General features: G+C 43.7%; 1 protein-coding gene across 2 annotated transcripts in view; it reads right to left on the reverse strand.

The window, feature by feature from the left end:
- CYFIP2 (cytoplasmic FMR1 interacting protein 2) overlaps positions 1-19644 on the reverse strand; it is a 172505-nt gene that overhangs the window by 28113 nt on the left and 124748 nt on the right. The window contains exons 24-29 of one of the 2 annotated variants that reach the window (XM_085617604.1): positions 19290-19433; positions 16337-16427; positions 13131-13261; positions 10064-10136; positions 6608-6702; positions 596-864 (exon numbers count right to left, since the gene is read on the reverse strand). In XM_085617604.1, the coding sequence (XP_085473730.1) occupies positions 596-864; positions 6608-6702; positions 10064-10136; positions 13131-13261; positions 16337-16427; positions 19290-19433 (803 nt within the window). The remainder of the gene's footprint in view (positions 1-595; positions 865-6607; positions 6703-10063; positions 10137-13130; positions 13262-16336; positions 16428-19289; positions 19434-19644) is intronic. The other variant, XM_085617605.1, reaches the window with a different exon arrangement.

Raw genomic sequence — 19644 nt, forward strand, 5'->3', positions numbered from 1 at the left:
GAAAGGTGACTGAGGACAGAGACAGGCCAGGATGGTGAAAGATGTGTATGGCTGAAGTGGAGGGGTGCACCTAGCTCCATTTCATTAAAACCTCTCACTGACGCAGGGCATGTGCTCTGTCCACCCACGCCACTTACAGAAGGCTCTGGGACAGGGCCAGGCGCCCTGCGTGAGGAAGAATGCATGCCCTGCTCAGTGTTCCACTGACTCGGATTCTATGCCCTGTACAGGACTGAGGGACGAATGTGCGCCAAGGTATGAAGTACTTGGCAAAGGATGTTTGCCACTTAGGGCAATCAACACTCTTTACCCAAAGATACTTTACGGATCGCACCTTTAAACCCTCAGCTTTTGCCATGTCACTGGACTAAGGGGCGGGCATTAATGACTATTGCTGCAGTAATCTGTCTATGGTGTCAGAACACGTGACAAATACCGGAGGCAGTAAGTGCGCAGCACTGGGCTATGCTGAGTGGCGCTACACATACTGCAGACAAGCATATTTACTTGGCAGAGGTCTAACTGCAGCCCACAGGGAAGCAGAGGGAGGGAAAAGCAGTTAAGATTGGCAGATTCTGTGGACTGACACACTTACTCAGCTGTGAACTCGTTGGTCCCCACTGGAATGCAATAGACAAACTGCATGGCGCTCCAGAGGCGGTGGAACTCCACGCACTCGTCCACGTGCATGACACCATTGGTGGGGGGCGGGCCCCGCCAGATGGCGTCCTGCAGGTAGCTGCGGATGCGGGTCAGGATCACCTCGAACATGGACAGGCCACAGCACAGGCGCTCCTTGGTCAGCAGGTCCCCTTCTCGTGCAATGGCGATTTGCTGAAATTGGGGTGAGCGGGAAAAGAAAAACTGAGCTTTAAATCCAGACTGTCTCTGCCCTTGCGATGGTCTCAGCAAAGACAAGAACATATGGGGATTCATACCACACCCTATGCCCACACAAACGCACACTCATACATATGCATGCACACACACAAGCACACACTCACAAACCCACCACCTCCCCCCCCCCTTCCCCAAGAGGTGATTAGGCAAGAAACGGATCTGTGTGAAAAAGAAGAATGCTATAATAAAGAACAGCAGAATAACTAACTCGTTATGGAAGAAAGCACAGCGACAAACTTTTATTTAGCATTTTGCAACCTTTCATGAAACCGAGGAATCAAGGAAGAGATAATGTCCAATCTATGGCATCAGCAGTATCCCCTGCCATTCTTCCTTCTGTTTTTCTACATCTAACATTGAATCTTAACCGTGCGCCTTGCTGCCTTTCATTCACCCTATTGCGAACCTTAATCCTTACCCTAATTTAACCCTTAACTAACATTAGCCCTTAATCCTTCTGCATCCCAAACCCACGTTAAACACTGATCCTGACCATATTTTCAACGCACACACATCTCTAGTTTCTTCCCTGGCCCATAGAACAACTGTTGCATTGATTGTTTTTTAATTTCGAAACTTTACATTATATTAATGGTCATGTTTTCTTCATTATAAACTTTATTCATTTTGGATTCATGGGTATTGTATTTATTATTAAGTTTAGGCACTAACTGCATAAGAGGCAGATGAGGCGGGGCTCTCAGTTTGATATCGCAAGAGACAGGCATGGAGCGAGCACTGTCATCACAAGAGACAGGTGGAGAGCGGACACCGACATCTCAAGGGGCAGGATGAGGTGCAGTCACAGATGTCACATGAGCAGGCCAAGGTAAACACTGGATGACGTGTTTGCGCTGCCGGCTCATGCAGGCCACAGAGCCTGATCTGTAATAATCAACCATGAGTAAATAAAGCACACACGATAAAACAAGACAGACCCAAGCACTGCTTCGGGTAGCCCAGCTTGGCCATATCGGAATCGGAACTGAGAGTTTGTGCGACATGGAGGAACCAGGCATCGCGTAATTTATTAATGTTGTGCCAGCCTGTTAGCATACCCATAAAATGGCAGCAGCGGGCACTCACCTGCCAGGACTGACTCTCAGATCGGATCAAACCAGATCTGAGACAGCAGCTCTGAAGCACCGATTATATCAAACGGTGAAGCTGCTCTATACTGCCCTCAGACAATGCCTGAACCGGACTTCAAGCCCCGCAGACGTCTCGGGTCATATTAAACGAATATTCTCGTCCCTCAACACATTCCAGATCATATCAGTAAGGGGCACCAACTCCTCTGCATTATACTCAGATCATGCCAGAACGAGGCAGCACCTTGGCACAGGCAGATCAGAAGAGAAGCAAGCACCTACACCCTACTGCCCTAAAACATATAAGAATGTATCCGAATCAGCACCAACCCTTTTGTGGACTGAGGTCATATCTGATCCAGACCCAGGCCTGTTCATGATCTCAGTTTACGCCGACCCAGATACCGGCTACTCAGGGCCTTCAAGGCACGTCATGAATAGGCACCAGTCTCTAGATGCCATGGAACCATGCCAGGGTAAGGCACAACCACTCAGAGTCTCCCTTCTGATTACAATGAAGTCACTGAACAGCCTTGATCATAGTGTCACTAAAAGCAGAAAAAAGATTCAGATGCACAAGCCAGCCCTATTCGTATATCCGTAAATCTCCAAGGTGACAGCCATCCATTGATATAAGACTAAGGAATTCAATTTAGAATCTGGCAGAGTGGGGGGAACTCTGCGGTCCCTCATTCCATTTAGAGCCAGGGGTAACACTGGGTTTCTGATGGTAGAGCCTTTGCTACCCCAAGTAGGACTCACCACACACCTACAGCCCGTCCGCCTGAGAGCTGTCAGCTCCTACTTACAGCCATCCCAGCTTACGTAGGCTGGGGTGACCGTCACAAGATTTCCATGTGGAGCATGGCGCCCTGGGCAGGGAAGTCACTCAATGACCCACACAAGCAGGGAGAAACTCCCTCCATGGTAGGGTCATTTACTTTTTTGTTTTTGAAGAATAAACTCCTGCTTTGGTAGTTTATTTTTGAAAAACAAAACTTTGCTAAGCGTGCTCATCAAACATGGTGCCTACTCGGCAAAGCTTCTCTCTCTTCATTTACTCCCTCTGAAAGATCCCTTCCTGCCTGGCAGGGATCTCGAAGTATGATGAGTGGTCTTCTATGGACCATCTACCTGCCTTTGAATTGCCCCCTAAGTCCCTTCTGCCCCCAAATAACTTTAGGGATGCTGTGGCTCCCAACGAAGAGCTGGGGGTTCATTTTACCAGGGAGAAGCCATGGCCTTTACAGACCTGTACACAACACTGTCTGGGCTTTGCTAGGGTTAATCAGCTCTGGTACTCCCCCAGTCCCACAGGGGTTGAAGGAAGGCAATAAGATAGCCAAGAGCACAACAGACACCCAAACTGAGGAATACGTTCAGGTAGAGTCTGCTAATGGTTAAAGGGGAACAAAAAAGGCAGCCAGACCCTGAAAGCCCTATTGGAGCAAAAAGCTGTCAAATATGGGCTACAGTAATGTTGATGACATTACATAACCTAAGATAAACACAATTAAAAGGAAACTATTCACCATGTGATCAATAATACGTATGGGGCACCATGAAAATAATTGATCTGATTGGTATGAGAAGGTTCTGTGATCGCAAGAGTTATCAGTTATGGAGGGGAAGCCATACAACACCATGCCTAACATTTTGGAAGTCAATTAACTTCTTAAAAGTCTAAGGGGCTTATTTACAAGCCCCTTGCGCCGCCTGTGCATCACTTTTTGTGACACACTGGTGGTGCAACCTGCTGCCCTATATTTACAAGAACACTAAAAGCCACCCTGCATGGCTTTTCATGACTTTGTAAATATGGCCCCTTTACACGCAATACTTTGTGTGAAAGGGGCGTGCCATGGGTGTAGCTGTGAGTGTTCCCAAGCAACACCCATGGCTACCACATTTCCAGATTTATGAGAAATTGTAAACCTGGAAATGCGTCAGAATGCTATGCCTCCCCAGGGGAGGTGTAGGGAGGCGCAACGAGGATAAATGTTTTCATTAATCCTCGTGTTTTTCCTCTTTCTAGGCGTGCTGCATTCTGCAACACACAGAACTAGGAAATCACCTCTGGTGATTGTTTATGTGCAGGAAGGTGTCCATTCCTGCACATCAACAATCCTTAAAAAAAATGACGTTTTGCAACTTCTATGTGTGCTACATGAAGCAGCACACATAAATGTATCAAAACACCATTTAAAAGTGTTTATGTGTAGGAAGGACACCTCCCTGCACATGAACAATCATTCCCCTCAACGCAGGCACCCTTGCACTATGGCGCAAGGGTGCCTGCATCGGCACATCGCAGCAAATTGTGCACCAGCACAGGGGAGAGCAGAGGGAACCGTCATATCGTTGTAGATATGATGCATCCCTGTGGTTCGGAATTAACACAGCGTGGCACAGCCAAGTGGCTTGCAGCACCGCGCTGTGTTAGTTCCTTGTACATGAGGCCCATAGAACGAGGAAATCTCTTCTTGTGATTGTTTATGTGCAGGAAGGTGTCCTTTCCTGCACATAAACAATCATTAAAAAAAATTATGTTTTGCAACTTCTATGTGTGCTGCATTAAGCAGCATGCATGGAAGTTTCAAAACGCCATTTCAGATTGTTTACGTGTAGGAAGGGACACCTTCCTGCACATAAACAATCATTCCTCTCAACGCAGGCACCCTTGCACTACGGTGCAAGGGTGCCTGCGTCGGCGCTTGGCAGCAAATTGTGCACCAGCGCAGGGGAGAGCAAAGGGATCCCTCATATTGTTGTAGATATGACGCATCCCTGTGCTTCAGAATTAACGCGGCGCTGCCAAATGGTTTGCAGAACTGCGCTGCGTTAATTCCTTGCAAATGAGTCCCTTTTGTGTCTAAAATTCTGAGTGCCAGAGTCTTACACAACAAACAAATGGAAGTCAATAGCTGTATGAGGTGGAAATCCGTCCTGATTTCACTTTTGCATTTCTGAAAGCTAAACAGAAGGCAGGTCATCCAATGAGATTTGTAAAAATCACTGTGTTGGCAAATGGAGCAGAGGAAGTGAGTCAGGGAGACATCAAATCCAGAATAATAGCAGTTCAAGAATATTTTGGAGGCTCCAAAGCTGGAACTCATCATTGAAACATAATGCTATCTGTGGAAATGCTTTACAGCTCATACTTGAGGTAGTTGCTGTATTTTTTGCTGGACTTTAGAATATTCAACTATCCCTTAACGGAAGGAATGGTCATTGGAGGGTCAGATACATGTTCTCGCAGAGCAACCAGAGCGATGCTGGACCCTGGATGCATCCTAGATCTTCCAAAAAGCCTCTAATATCACTAATGCAAAACTAAACATTACATTCTTGTAATCTTAAGTGAAAAATATCTAGTCTGACAAGTCAGATAAATTGAGTATATTATTATGTAAAACCTGTATATAGTACGGGTTTCAAATATACCTTATTCCATTTGGCTCCAATGTACTACATGATTATGGAGATAATGTTTTCAGTAGTCTCATACATCAATTACATATATTCCAGTGTATACTACATTTTAATAGAAAGGGTGGTATTGGAAAATAATTAATGGAAATACAATCAATAATTAGTAATCTATTGTCCACTTGGGAAAACTCTAAAGGCTCCCTTCTTATCTTGCTGACTCTTTTGGTATCATTATGAACATATAATTGCAAATTTGATTTTAATGTCCTTTTGTATTACTTTTAAATAGTGGCCGCTTATAAATTATTTATCACTCTAATTCAAGAGGTTGCGCTGGTTTAAAAGATAACAAATATAACATTCTTTTTACAGTTGGTAAATATGGCAGAACATGGTCTTACAATGAAATTGTTTGCATTTCATCAATAGGACTCCTGTTACATTGTATGGCATGGCTTAATGTAATTTCATCCATCCATCCATCCATCCATCCCTCCCTCCCTCCCTCCCTCCACTGATAGAGATATACACATATTTGTGAGTTTATAGAGCTCAGGTATTAACAAACAAACTGACTTCACCTTCACAGATAATGAGTGAATTCCTTAAGCTTATCTCAACTTGTCAATGTGATGTAATAAAACCTACAAATCAGGCATTGGTTACATTCTCCTTACTGCATAGAACTTTGAGAAACCATGGCATTTCTGCAACCATGGTGTTTGAGAACACGTGAGTTTAGGTGATATAATGTTCTGGCCTATACTGTAGTTTGCCAGCTATCTCAGGTCTACTGCTACCCGGCGTCACAGAAGGCCACACGTAACCTTGCTCAGCAAAGAGTAAGAAGAAACCTTTGTTGCAGGCAGCCCTTCTGATGTTTATTTTCCAGTGTGCACAATTCTAGGGTTAAAGGCGGGCAGCCTGGAGGAAGTATGACTTTATTGTCCATTCTACTGGCATGAAAGTCAATAAGGGCTGCCTCAACCCAGACCATTCAAGGAAGATAGAAGATGGAACATACGAACATACACTACAGAGTGCCATAACCCAAACTATCTAGCTATAGAGGACAGAATGTGAGAGGAGGCACTGTATGCAAGTCTGGCTGATTAATCTGCTATCTTGGGTCATTGTAGGGCCGTGACAACACCCCTTTCCAGCTCCCACACTTCATTTCTTACCTGTGGCGTTCCCAACCTCTCAATCAGTGGAACTAAGTGCAAAGGGGCATATTTTGCTTCCAAACGCTTCATCCGGACCTCTAGACGTTCACCTTCTGCCAAGAGTAACACAAATTACACAAAACATCAGAGGCAAAATGGTGAAGAAAAACCAAACAATGCACAAAATAACACTGTCTAATCTTCTATGCACTCAGTGGGTCTGCAGACCCAAGCACCAACAAGCTACTGTTCACTGACTGACAGCCTGCTTCTGCCAGAGGTTCTGTGGCCAGGAGCGCCATGGGATGTGGCCTACTGGACTAACTGCTGCTCCTGATCAGTAAATTTCTAGATGGTTGCACTATGGCCAAAACTCTAACACGTACCAGCTACATCTCAGTGGGTTTTGTGGTATAAGTACAATAGACACGGATATAGGAGGTACCAGTCTATACAGATAGGCTATCTGTGGACAGGAGCACCACGGCTAAAGGCCTAGAGTCTAACAATCTACCCACTTGGGATGGAGGGTCGGTGGACAGGTATGCAGTCAACAATGAACATTAACATTCGAAGCACGAACCGTACAGGAGGAAAATCATAAAAGAAGGGACTGTAGCAGCGAGGAGCCTTGACAGACTATGAGAGGAAGTGAGTAGCTGTGAGAGGGCATTAGAGGTAGGGAAGCCAGTTAAGACACTGAGGAAGTAGTAAGGTGTGGTCAGAGGTGTCAGGAGCTATCACAGGCACTGAGAAGTTGCAAGCTTTTGAGATAAGTGATGGGAAGATGAAGTGACTGCCAGCATAATATATTTGAAGGGAATTAGTGTGAACCGCTCATAATAGAATGGAGCACAGTTTACTAAGAGGGTCGTTTAAAGCATGTTTTGAGCCAATCAGAGCCTGTGCTGCTCTCAGAGCACAAATGATGGGGTAAACTTGCCCTTCCTCTTCAATAGGCCTATCTCAGATGATCCAAATACTGCAGTAGTCAACCCTTGCCTGAGCTAGAAGGTGCCTTTCAGATTTTTACTGCTCCAAGAGCTGTTCAGAATGGTTCTGTAAAACATCAGGTTTATGTATATAAATGTAAACGTTTCAGGCTTTAGATTGTGCAAATTCATTGCCTGAACTTTTAGCCAGCCTTTGGGCTACTCGTCCTGATGTATTTTCTACAGATATCCTTCTGTCTGCTATGGTTAGTCCTATTTTTCTCTTACCGTGACTTATTTAGTCTTTTATCCCAGGGGAGTATCTCAATCAGTGAGATTTGCGGGGTGTGGCTCTTAAGTTTCACCATATAAAAATCAGTGAGTTGCAGGGTGACTGGGTGAGATGACCAAGTTTCTGAGTGGATGTTCCCATGGGGAGCATGGGCAATCCTGATTTGCACTAGGTGGGCCTCTGGGGCTAATTTAGAGTTTAGTAAACTACATACAAAATCACAATTGCGACAAAGCACTCTGTCCTCCAAACTCAAGGACCACCTTCCCGATTTTGAGTCAGGCAGACTGTACGTTTTATGCAGGCGGAGTAAAATGTATTCCATTGGAGTAAAACTTCCACTGATGGCCTGATGGAGATAAGGCCTTTGGTGGAAAACCCCCTGACCGCTTTCCCTATTTAGAGTGGACAGTCAGATGGCTTTTATAAAAATTGTTTGCCATCAACAGGTAAATCCTGGAGGTGAGGTGTAGGTGAAAATAAATAAAAATAAAAATGCCCCCACACCTTGGGCGAAAACTCTAATGATGTGCGGGGCATCTTTTTATTTTTTCAAAAACAAACTACTGTTTTGGGATTTTATTTTTGAAAAATAAAAATAAAAAAACTTGGGAAGCATTTGATGGTTGGCTGTCATGTTTGACAGAGCCCCCGGACAAACTTTTCCTACATGGAAGGGAACCACCATGACAGTGGTATATGCCAATATATAGATATATCTGGGGGCCTGCAGACATCTCTAAATTTGGCAGGGGAGGTGAAGGCAGGGTGGTGGACGTAAAGTCTTCCACCACCATATCTGCCTTTACTTCATCCAACAACTCTAAATCAGGCCCTCTATCCAAAGTGGCACACTGGGTGAAAAACGATGGGTTAGAATGTCTGCCAGGTTACCAGCCCGGTGGAGAACATCACCTCTCTCTTTTCATCAGTGCTTAATTTGTAATAAAATAGGTGCAAGGGCCCTCGTCAGGAGGCCTCCACAGCTGCTACCACCCATTGCCACCAAAAGCCTTTAAAAAAGGGCGTGGGCGGAAGGTATTAGTTGTTTTTTAATGTATACTTAATAAACAATTGCTGTTCTGTGCATCTCTGAATTATGCAAATAGCGCCACCATGTGGCAGCTGTCATAAGTGCCGGTGTTGACAATTAAGTGCCGTCAACAAAAGAAACCACCGGCTCAAATTAAGCACTGCTTCCCATCAGATGACTGTCCGCCAACATGGCAAGGATTGTTTTTCTCTAAAGTGCTTCCTCCAATCGTGCAGAAAAACTAAAAGCAGAACTTGGGAAAACTTAAATAGAATCAACTGACTCAGCCCCATAGCTGTCAATGTATGTATTTCTGCCAGCAGAGCAAGCTGAGGCACCACCAGGGGAATTTTGATGCCTTGTTCATCTTTAAATGGATGAGGCAAACCATTGGCTTCGCTGATGGGGAACCCACTGCTTTTTGGTAGAAGCCCCTCATCTGCCAAACTCCTACGGTAAGGGAAAATTTCAGTGTATCAAAGTATCACTGATGAACTCCGCTTGGCTATGTGGTTACGTTGCTCGGATTAGGAGCTGAATGACAAGCAGAGAATTAAACCTGTCTTTTATTTCCTGTTTATTAGGCTTGACAAATGATACAACTTCTTTAGGAAAAGAAGCACCATGCATTGTCTAAACCCTGTCTTTTTTCACTTGGCATGTAGTATGTGAAACTGTAACCAAATACCAAATTTGTTTATTTCATGTTGTGCATGCCATACCCTGCTGACGTTATACAGAAGTGCAGAGGAGTGTTCATTTACGTGACTTTTGTTTACCTCTAGAATGCTGTTAGTTGAAAGGTATAATCTTGCTTTGCTGGATTGACAGAAGCGGCCATTAGTGTGCCTTAAAGAATAACAATAGCAATGTTTCTTAACAAGGTAATGGCTGACAGAGTGTGCTACTTGTATGAAGTCATAGCAAAGCATTTGAGGTGAGAAGTGCACTTTCTGGCCTGTGCCCTGGCATATGGGAGGTCTGATGATCCAAGGATTTTATCAATTTGTGTAAAGTTTGTGTGCATTAGCATGACACTCTTTTGGGGAGGGGGCTCGTCGACTGTATTTTTCCAAATGCCTGTTGTCCACGATTACTTCAAAATCTGCAGAATCATTCTAGTACATATGGTACTCTGTACAGAGGAGTAGGAATGGAGAGTGAAAGTGGAAGGACTAGCTAGCATAAACGCAGCCAGCAATGACAGGAAGTCTTACCTTTGATATAGACTCTTGGTAAAATGTTCTGGAAAGGAGCGGCATGCAGCAGATCACAGACTTCTTCCTGCGACTATGTGGGGAGAAGAAAGGAGTCTGCTTGAGGGTTCTGTCACACAATAAGAGTCTGGACAGCAATTCTATAAAAATCAGCACTTAACATGAGTGGCAATCTACAGACTACACAAGGAGTGAGCCCTGCATTAGATGCTCTATCACTTCCTGCAGGAAAAGCAAGGCAACACATCACGGGCCTATCATTCACTTGAGAACTTCATGCATTAACCAGCTGAGAAGACAGTATGACCAGTAGCGGTCCGTGGAGGGAGTTCAGTGGGGCAGTGAGGCGGGGTGGGGGAGGGGCATAGTGGGGAAATGTAAACACCGGAATATGGATGAACGGAGGTAAGTACACATTTAAATAAATAAAACGAATTTCGTTGTGCGCGCTGCATCGCATTTTGCGATGCAGCGCGCGCAAAGGAATTCGTTTTATTTATTTAAATGTGTACTTACCTCCGTTCATCCATATTCCGGTGTTTACATTTCCCCACTCTGCCCCTCCCCCGCCCCACTGAACTCCCTCCACGGACCCCTACTGATTATGACCACTGCAACAAGCCTGATAAATGAGGAGGTGGTACGACAGCCACTCCTCCCCCATGTGCTCTGTGAGGGTACATTTTGGTTGTACCCACATGGTAGTACAGCTGAGGGTCTACTGTCGAATGGATAAGTCATGGAGAACCACAGGCTCCTCCACAAGGGAAAGTCACAAGACAAGTCACATAAAAGGAAGAGCTTAAGTGGCACAGCTTTTCCAATCAATTCTAATACTCATTATCCCACAGAGCTACTTCTGTGTAGTGATTGAGAGCACCCTGGGCTCTACAACTTGTACTTATGGAATAAAAACGTTGCGCTGCGACATGCGAGTCTGCTACTTTCCGTGCTTAGTTTGTAAAAGAATGAGTGCTGTGCCCATAGCTTTGCATGGAAGCCCCCTTCTGGCGATATTACATGTCAACTCACTGAATAACAAGAGTGCGTGGCATGGAGTCCACCTGATGCCATTTTCATTGACTACTAGACACTCCTTCTCCCTTTAATTTCTCCTTCTTTCTAGTTTGTGAGATGACAAAAACTAAGTGTTGGTTCCCAAAGATGAGTGTCAGTGGGTCCCACGGGCAACCACCAGCTCAAATTAAGCACTGGCTACCTTCCAATGTAACGTTGGTGCTGATCTACGCTGCATCGTCATAGCCAATTCTCTGCATTTGCAGATAATTACTGGCATCTAGTAGTATGTAAACCATTGCATGGACTTCACGGTTCACGTGCAACTATGACAAACAATTAAGAAGTATTCAGTGTAATTGGGTCAATTTCAAATGTAACTTATTTATTTTTAATGTTTTATATAGCGCAAACTTGACCCTACAGGGTATCAGAGCGCTTTACATATGTTTAGGCAAAAAAAGAAACAGGTAGAACAACCAACAAACATATGTGCTTACAGTGCAAGGTATAAATCAAAAGACGGCCAGTAAATTAAAAAACGAGCCTTTGCAATGCAATCGGTCTAGCCTTTGGGACCTTATATGTATTTAGCTATGCAGCACATTAGCCTGAGTGCTGAAACATCTACTGTTCTTTAACATGGAGGGAAAGTAAGCACCAAACTGCGTGACAAGCCAGGTATGGGAAGACATGGAGAGAAATATTGCCTTTCAGTGGGAAATTGCATAGTCCAAAGCTCTGTTTTTAATATAAAATCAGGGCCTTCGGTGGTCGTATCATGGAAAATGCAAGATTTGAAAAACATATTGTCTACGGGGGCTCATGGAAGACAATGTCTATGGACTGGAATCTAGAGAATGCTAAAGTGATTCTGGTATTTTACTAACTTCTGCTGGTCGTTTTCTATCAAGAAAGTTATATAGAGGCAGTTGCCAAAAAAAGAAAGTTCCTCAGCAGAAAGCAATTCTGGTATTTTACTGACCTCTTCTGCTTGGGTTCTATCAAGACAGTCAAATAGAGGCAGTTGAACAGAAAAAAAGTCCCTAAGCGGAAGCAGACAAGTCCTAGGCTTATATCCAGAGCCCACAAAGTACATACACATATAAGTATATACTGAAGTATATACAAGAGGTCTCGAATGCTCGACCTAACAAGGACACAGCAGGAATGTAAAAACCATATGTGTAGACACTGCGTCATCTCAGTAACCTGCTATAAGAGAGAATGGGTTCTAGGGTAGAAATGTGTTAATCAAAAGCATCTTAACTTCTTTTTTGAATGATGTAGTTGAAGGGTTCAGTTTGATTTCAGGGAGCAGGGAGTTCCACATTCTCAGGGCCATTCTTGAGGAAGCTGTGTTGTAGGTTTCTTTTTCAGAAATTGCACTGCTCCCATTTCAGCATATTGTGACATCCTCGATTTGTGATTGATAAGAAGAATGCATGCATTCCACTGAACGTTTTATTTTAACAGAAAGTCCGTGTGAACCATCTTAAATATAACTTTGTGTTATATGCAAGTATGATCATTACTTTCTGATGGCCTTTTACTCAAAGTGACTCAAAATGTGGCCTGTGCCTTTGGTTAAACTGTGCAACATTGTGTTGATCTCAAATATGATCACTTTGCGACTGAACTTGCCTTCAGTTCAATAATGCTTCTAATTGTGGGCTGAAGAAGTTAAAAAAATGTTAGCCTCTGGAAGAGCCCAGACCCGGTTTGAAAGTTCACAAGTAACTAACATAGCGATCGTAAGAAACACCCCAGCTGAGGTGACAAAACATGACAATGGCTGGACGTTGCATTGTCTTCAAGGTGACAAGAGGACAAATCCACCAAGCCGATAGTACAGCAGGTGCATCATCCCTGTCCTATAAGAGGTGTGGATGGCTGCACCTCCTTTGCTAGTAGACAATGACATGAGGATCACATAACTACAGCAGCTATTTGACAACACAGGACAAGGGCTGCATCCTGAATGATGTGGGCACACGTGAGTTGTTGCTCAGTGCATGTTCTGTGAGAGGACTTAAGAGATTTTTCTTACCAGCGCTTGCTCAATGAGGAGGCAGAAGAGGATAGCATTCCCCACTTCCCTCAGACTCTGAAACACATCTGTCTTCAGCTCTGCATATTCTATAATATCCTTCAGCTGGTGATGGAAAAACTCCAGGATACCTGTGGAGCCAACAGATAAAGTATGTGAGACAAAGCAGAACAGACATCAACAACCAACCATACGAGGGAGACAAGACAGAAGAGGCAAGATGAAGCAAACATTAATAAACAGACATAGGAGGTGAGAGGAAGGAAATATAACATACTACAAAAATCAGTCATAACTCAGAGACAAGGCAGAGGAGGTGAGAGAAAGGAAACACAATAGACTACATAGCCAATCATAAACTGAGAGACAAGACAGAGGCAGTGAGAAGAAACAGCCTTTACAGACTGAAGCAACCAACCACCCCTGACAGCAGAGAGATTACAGACTACCACTAGTCAGGCTATTAAATGGGGACATGAAAGAAGCAACAGATTGTTTTAAACTATACTGGGGTGGGGTGGAGGAAGGGCGTAGGAGAACCCGAGAGAAGAACTCCAGCCTGATACAGCCCAGACCAGGGTAAAATATCTGAAGAAGAAACTAAAAGATTCTAAACCACCTGAATAGGACTGGAGAGAGAATGTAAGAGGAGACAATTAGAGGTGCCTTGAGTTAGGCCATTCAAGGAAGACAGAAAAGAGAACATGAAAAGAGATACTACAGACCACCTCAACCAAAACCATCCTGGGATGGAGAGCAAAAGTAAGAAGAGATACTAGAAATTGTCAAACCTTACATCATTCTAGCAAACGTGAGAGGTGACACTTCAAACAGATGCTAAAAGTAAGATCATGAGAGGTGGGCAGGTCACAGAACATGACGTGAGCCCCCATAGACTTTTCCAACTTTAGCCACCACAGACATTTCCAACTCTGACAATCTCACAGGTCATAGAAAGTCCTATTGTGCTGCACCAAGTCTTAAAAGAGGGGCTGAGTGAGTATGCCACATGCATCTAGAGCCAACATTCACAAGGGCAGGTTTCTGCATACTCATCCATGCAACATACCACTGGCGCAAATAGAAGAAGCTGCATTCAGTTATACACCCTGTGATTCCACAGGTATACAGTCATGTTAGTGTGATCCAACATACGCGCAGTCATTTCAATATTCACTCTTGAAACTTGAATTATGCAGCAGTATACACTCCCAAACACTCAGACAATATGCAATTCTACAAAAACACAAACTCACTCTCCCTCACTCATAGAATCTGTGCCGGAAGATGAGCAAATTCATGCGCACTCACTCATACTGTCTACAATCCTACACTAATGCAGGTACACTCAGTCAGGAAACTGATGATCCTAGGCTTGTACACATGCACACTCTCTTTCAAGCAGTCACTGATCATTTCCTTTCTCATTAAGAATGTTCACCTCAGTTCGATGTTAACAATTTTAACGAACATCTTTTTATTGATTGTATACTTACTATGTATGCAGATACAAGAGTATATTATGCTATTACTAACATTGTTGAGTGAGAAGAGGGGCTTATGAGGGGTGAAGCCTCGAGTGAGTCATGCTGCCCAGGGCCAGACTGGCTACTGGGCGTTTTGGTGTGCTGTCAAGCTGGGGGCTGATTTCGTTGATGGGGACCTGCGTGTGCTTCTAAATAAACAAAGCAAATCAAATGGTTTTAAGCACCTGCAGGTCCCCATCAACGAAATCAGCCGCCAGCTTGGCAACACACCAAAACGCCTGGTAGCCAGTCCGGCCCTGATGCTGCTGATACCCTCCCTCATCAATGGCATCTCAGCACTTGCAGGCTCCATTGTCGGAGGAACAAAACATGTATCTCATCAAAAGGGAGGATGTGGCTAAACAGCTACAGTGGTCGACCTCGAAGCTGGGAAACCAGGTTCGGGTCTTGACAGGGACGCTCAACATCCTGCGCAAATCACGTAACCTCCCCTGTCTAACTAAAAAGGAATGTGTCCATCTGTAATGCAACTGGTGCTCATGTAAAGTGCTCTGATACCTTCAGGTTGAGTTCACGCTGAACAAAACAAAAAACATCTGGTATCTGGGACAATCCTCTAACAATATTGAAAAGTTGCCCCATTCAGAACATGGTAGTCTGGTCAGTTTCCTATCTCAGTAAAATCAACGTTTTTTCTGAGCCTATTCTCAAGCAACACTAGATTTCCGTGGTAGCGCACACTCGCTTTAAGGCATTAACTTTAGACCATCAAGCCTTTTTTGGGGCCTGGACCGAAATGCATCCTGAGACGGATCTAGTTACATGTATACTCATGCTCTCTTGGTTTAAGCTCTTTGACCATGTCATTGTCTCCCATGTCAGGCTTGCATGCCTCGGTGGCAGGGTTTTTTATTGTCATTATTCTGTGGCTCTGGAACAATCGACTTCTCACACTTTGACAGATTTCCAGACGATGGAATATTTTGCAAAGCTTTTTGCTAAGTTTGGCAGGTGAGCTAATTTTAGGGTTAGGTCTTCCATTATCTCCATCTGCTAAACCCTAAGATCAAGATGCCTTTGTTTGAATGTTGTAGTAGCTCGCTCACTCACTCACTCACTCCCATAGTAACTGGAACAGTATCAATCACTTTGCTTATAAAATGCTTGTGAGAATATATATTTCCCCACAACATGACTCTGCATTGGTCTACATCCATATTCTAGTTCCTAAAACAGTTATTAAAATGTCATATTGATTGTTTAACAAAGAAAGGAATGACTAGACCTACAGTAAGTAGGATCTTTATTTTGTTTAAAAGTAGTTCTACTAGAGTATAAAAATGATCCTGTTACGTCTTCTATAGTCTTATGTAGTCATTATATGACATGTTAGATGATATTTTAGGACATTTTAATCAAGGTCAATAGCTAGCAAAATCCTTCCTAGGGTTTTATGTTTACCACCAACAATATTATTTAAATTTTGCTTCTTCCCTTTTGTATCTAAACCGGATATTTCTAACTCCCCGAAAACATTTCCTGAGCATTTAGACCTTCACTCCAGCCTTATTACAAATAAACATTCTATAATTGCACCGGGACTCCTCTTGAGTTTTTTTTAGCGCCTTTTAACTTTCATGGTTATAAACCAATACTACAATCCTCTAGGAGTTTTCCTGCTCCTTAGTTGTGCAATTGTACAGTCTCCTGTACACTCACCCGGAGAGCCATACTCGTGTCTTGGCAAGCGGCAAATTTTCGGCATCACCTCAATTAATGTTTTCACATATTGAAGAACTGTTCCCTGCAGCTGGAGAAGGGAAAAGAGAATTGTCAGTCTGACCTGAATGCATGGCAGCAAAGAAGATGGTTAAAGACCACTACAGCCACACACTGGTACAAGAAAGAAAGAGTAGAGGAGCACAGCCACATGTGTAGATATATATATATATAAACACAATTTAGAGAGCAGCTTATGACTCGCTCATACTCAATACAAAATTCAGGCTGCCATTTTGTTCACAATAATAATAGACAGTAAGGGCATGTTAAAACCACTTGGCGACAGACAGGCATGCTCAATCCAACCGTTGAAGTAACGTTAAAAACACCCATGCATAGAGATCACTGAATACTACAGTATCCCAAAGACAGGTGCAGAACATATTACTGCAATTCATGGCAGTAAGCAGTAATTACCACATCAGCACAACACACTGGCAACACATGAACCCCTACGCTCATTTTACTTCTAAGAATGTTTGTGTACAGGTTTTCTCACCTTTGTGCAGAAATGGGAATAGTGATGAGCCACTGTAAAAGTGATTTTAGTAAAAGGGTTAACACTTCTGACTGTGTTTGAGGCAGGATGCCTGTTTGATATATTTTACAATATATGTATTTAAAAACTACCATTAGCTGAAGGGAATATTTCATTTTCCTTCTAACAGTGATTTAGTTGCACAGTGTGGCTTGGGCTAATAGACCATGTCAGCACCGCACTCAAATCATTTCCGAAAAAACATGACCTGCTCATTAAATGCAAAGAAAGGAAGGACGAGCACATAAAAATTACTAATAGCTAAACTTCAGCGGTTTTTAACGCAAAGTAGAAGGGGGAAACCCCAATGAAGTACATTGTTATCCTTTCCTGCTTGGAGTTTATTTAAACTGCATTTGTGTCCTATTCCTATGCCTAGCAATGAGAGGACAGGTTTGGAAAGGACTCTGGGTATTCAGATTCCAGACTTGGGCATTTCTAAATACTTTCGCACACTTGCTCCAATATTAAAGAGATAGGAAAAAGAACATTGTTTCGCGCCTGCTGTGGTCGTTCAACGATGACGTTAAACGGGAAGCTTACTTCTAAGGCGAAAAGTTCTCTGCACAGCAGGAACCAATATAAAAATGTAGAGCTAGGGTCATGCATTATCTACTTTCACTTTCTCTGTGTGTGATGAAGTAGGGGTTCTGTATATGTCCTACTGATCAGAAAGTTGGATAGGAAGAATGTATTTTATGGCTCCTCATTAAACCTGAAAAGTAATATTTCTAGTAACTGAACTGATAAGCTTATCCTCTGCTGGGTATACAGAAGGCGCTCCACACGGGTCCATATGCACCTAGCTGATGATTACATCACTCCAACTTTCTCATACAAGATAGCCAACACAAACATGATTGTTATATTAAGACCACAATTGAGTTTCTCTGTACTTCTATGAATTTATTTGATTATAGTCTACGTTGGCATGTTCCTCAAAGAACTGTAATTCCCCATTTGACAGTAAGACCACACCTGCCTGAGCTCAGTTGGCCCTGTCAGTTTTGTCGAGTATAACGTTTACTAACCTTACACGTGTAGGATTGCGGGCCTGCAGGTACAGTGCACCGAATGACTAGTTACACGTATAGGATTGTAGGCCTCCAGGTACAGTGCACTGAATGACTAGTTACGCGTGTAGGATTGCGGGCCTGCAGGTACAGTGCACCGAATGACTTGTTACACGTATAGGATTGTAGGCCTCCAGGTATAGTGCACTGAATGACTAGTTACACATATAGGATTGTAGGCCTGCAGGTACAGTGCACCGAATGACTTGTTACACGTATAGGATTGTAGGTCTCCAGGTACAGTGCACTAAATGACTAGTTACACATATAGGATTGTAGGCCTGCAGGTACAGTGCACCGAATGACTTGTTACACGTATAGGATTGTAGGCCTCCAGGTATAGTGCATGGAATGACTAGTGAGTGCCCTGATAATACAACTACTTACACTGCCTACAAAGGAATTTGCTCTTTCTTGTCCTTAACTAAGCTCCTGTGAAGACCGCGTTCTCACGATCTCGGTGCCCTCTGAAGAGAGGAAAGAAAGTACCAGCAGAATGTATTGTTAAGTAATTCTAGGCATTCTCTTAAGAGATTGGAGTGGAGCACTCTTAAGTGGTTATAACTATCAGCACTTTGAACATGTCCCTGCTGAGCATCAGCTGTCTGTGAATGCACACTCATGTAGCTTCGACTTAACATAGCCTAGATTATCATGACACCCTACACTATCCCCTATGGAGAGCACTACTTCAGCGCAAAAACGTGTGCGGTGCCATAGGCCTCAATACTAAACAAAACAATTTTAAGTGTCTAACTCATAGCACAACCAGGATTAAGTGCTGATGACTTGACCACTCTACCAGGGGAGAGTCAAGTGCTAAGAGGTAATATCTGGTCATCCTGTTGGAGTGTAGCAATATTTTGGTCCCAGGATGCCCAGGTTACCAACATAATGGCCACAATCAAACCCCAATAATCTCTGAAAAGACTTCAAACCACAGCAGAGGACGCGCTTAATAAAAAAGTAATAGTCAAAAGTAAAAAAAAATAGGGGTGATTGACAGCTCCCTGCCTAAACATCTTTGTGTTACACCAGACCTTTCTAGGCTCCTTTGACAGTGCTTAGGCTCAGACTCTTCTTATGAAGCTAAAATAAAAGAGATCATTTAAGTCCTTCATGCTAGTACAGCATGGGCCAAACGAGATAGGCCTGACAATCGGTATGTGTCATGAACCACTGTGTTGGCTTGTCTGTGCTTTCCTTATACATCGTTGGCAGGCGATTGCTGGCTCAGAAAATGCTGTGATATTAGAACAAGGCATCTCTACCCCCGTACCAGGCTCTTGACGATCTTCAGCAGCTCCTCCATCACAACGGCAATGCCCTGGTAGCCCAGGAGGCGACAGATCGTCTTGAAGTGCGGCGGACCAACGAAGTTCCGATAGGAGCTGTAGATGTGACTATAAGCAATGTTCAAAGGCTAGAAAACAGAAGAAAAAAGTCACTGCCTGCAGATGAAAGCAGAGATCAGTTTGTGCAGAACATCAGATTGAGCCACTGCCTGCACTAGTGAGTAGAGGCTTGTGTGCACAGGCTTCCCAGAGTGAGGTACTACTTGCTGCTTGGCCATGGAGACCTCTCAATGCAGGTTCACCACAAGTCAAGGAGCTCAGTCCCTGGAAGGTTTACAG

This window comes from Triturus cristatus, chromosome 7 (assembly GCF_964204655.1).
Source record: "Triturus cristatus chromosome 7, aTriCri1.1, whole genome shotgun sequence".
Lineage (NCBI taxonomy): Eukaryota > Metazoa > Chordata > Amphibia > Caudata > Salamandridae > Triturus > Triturus cristatus.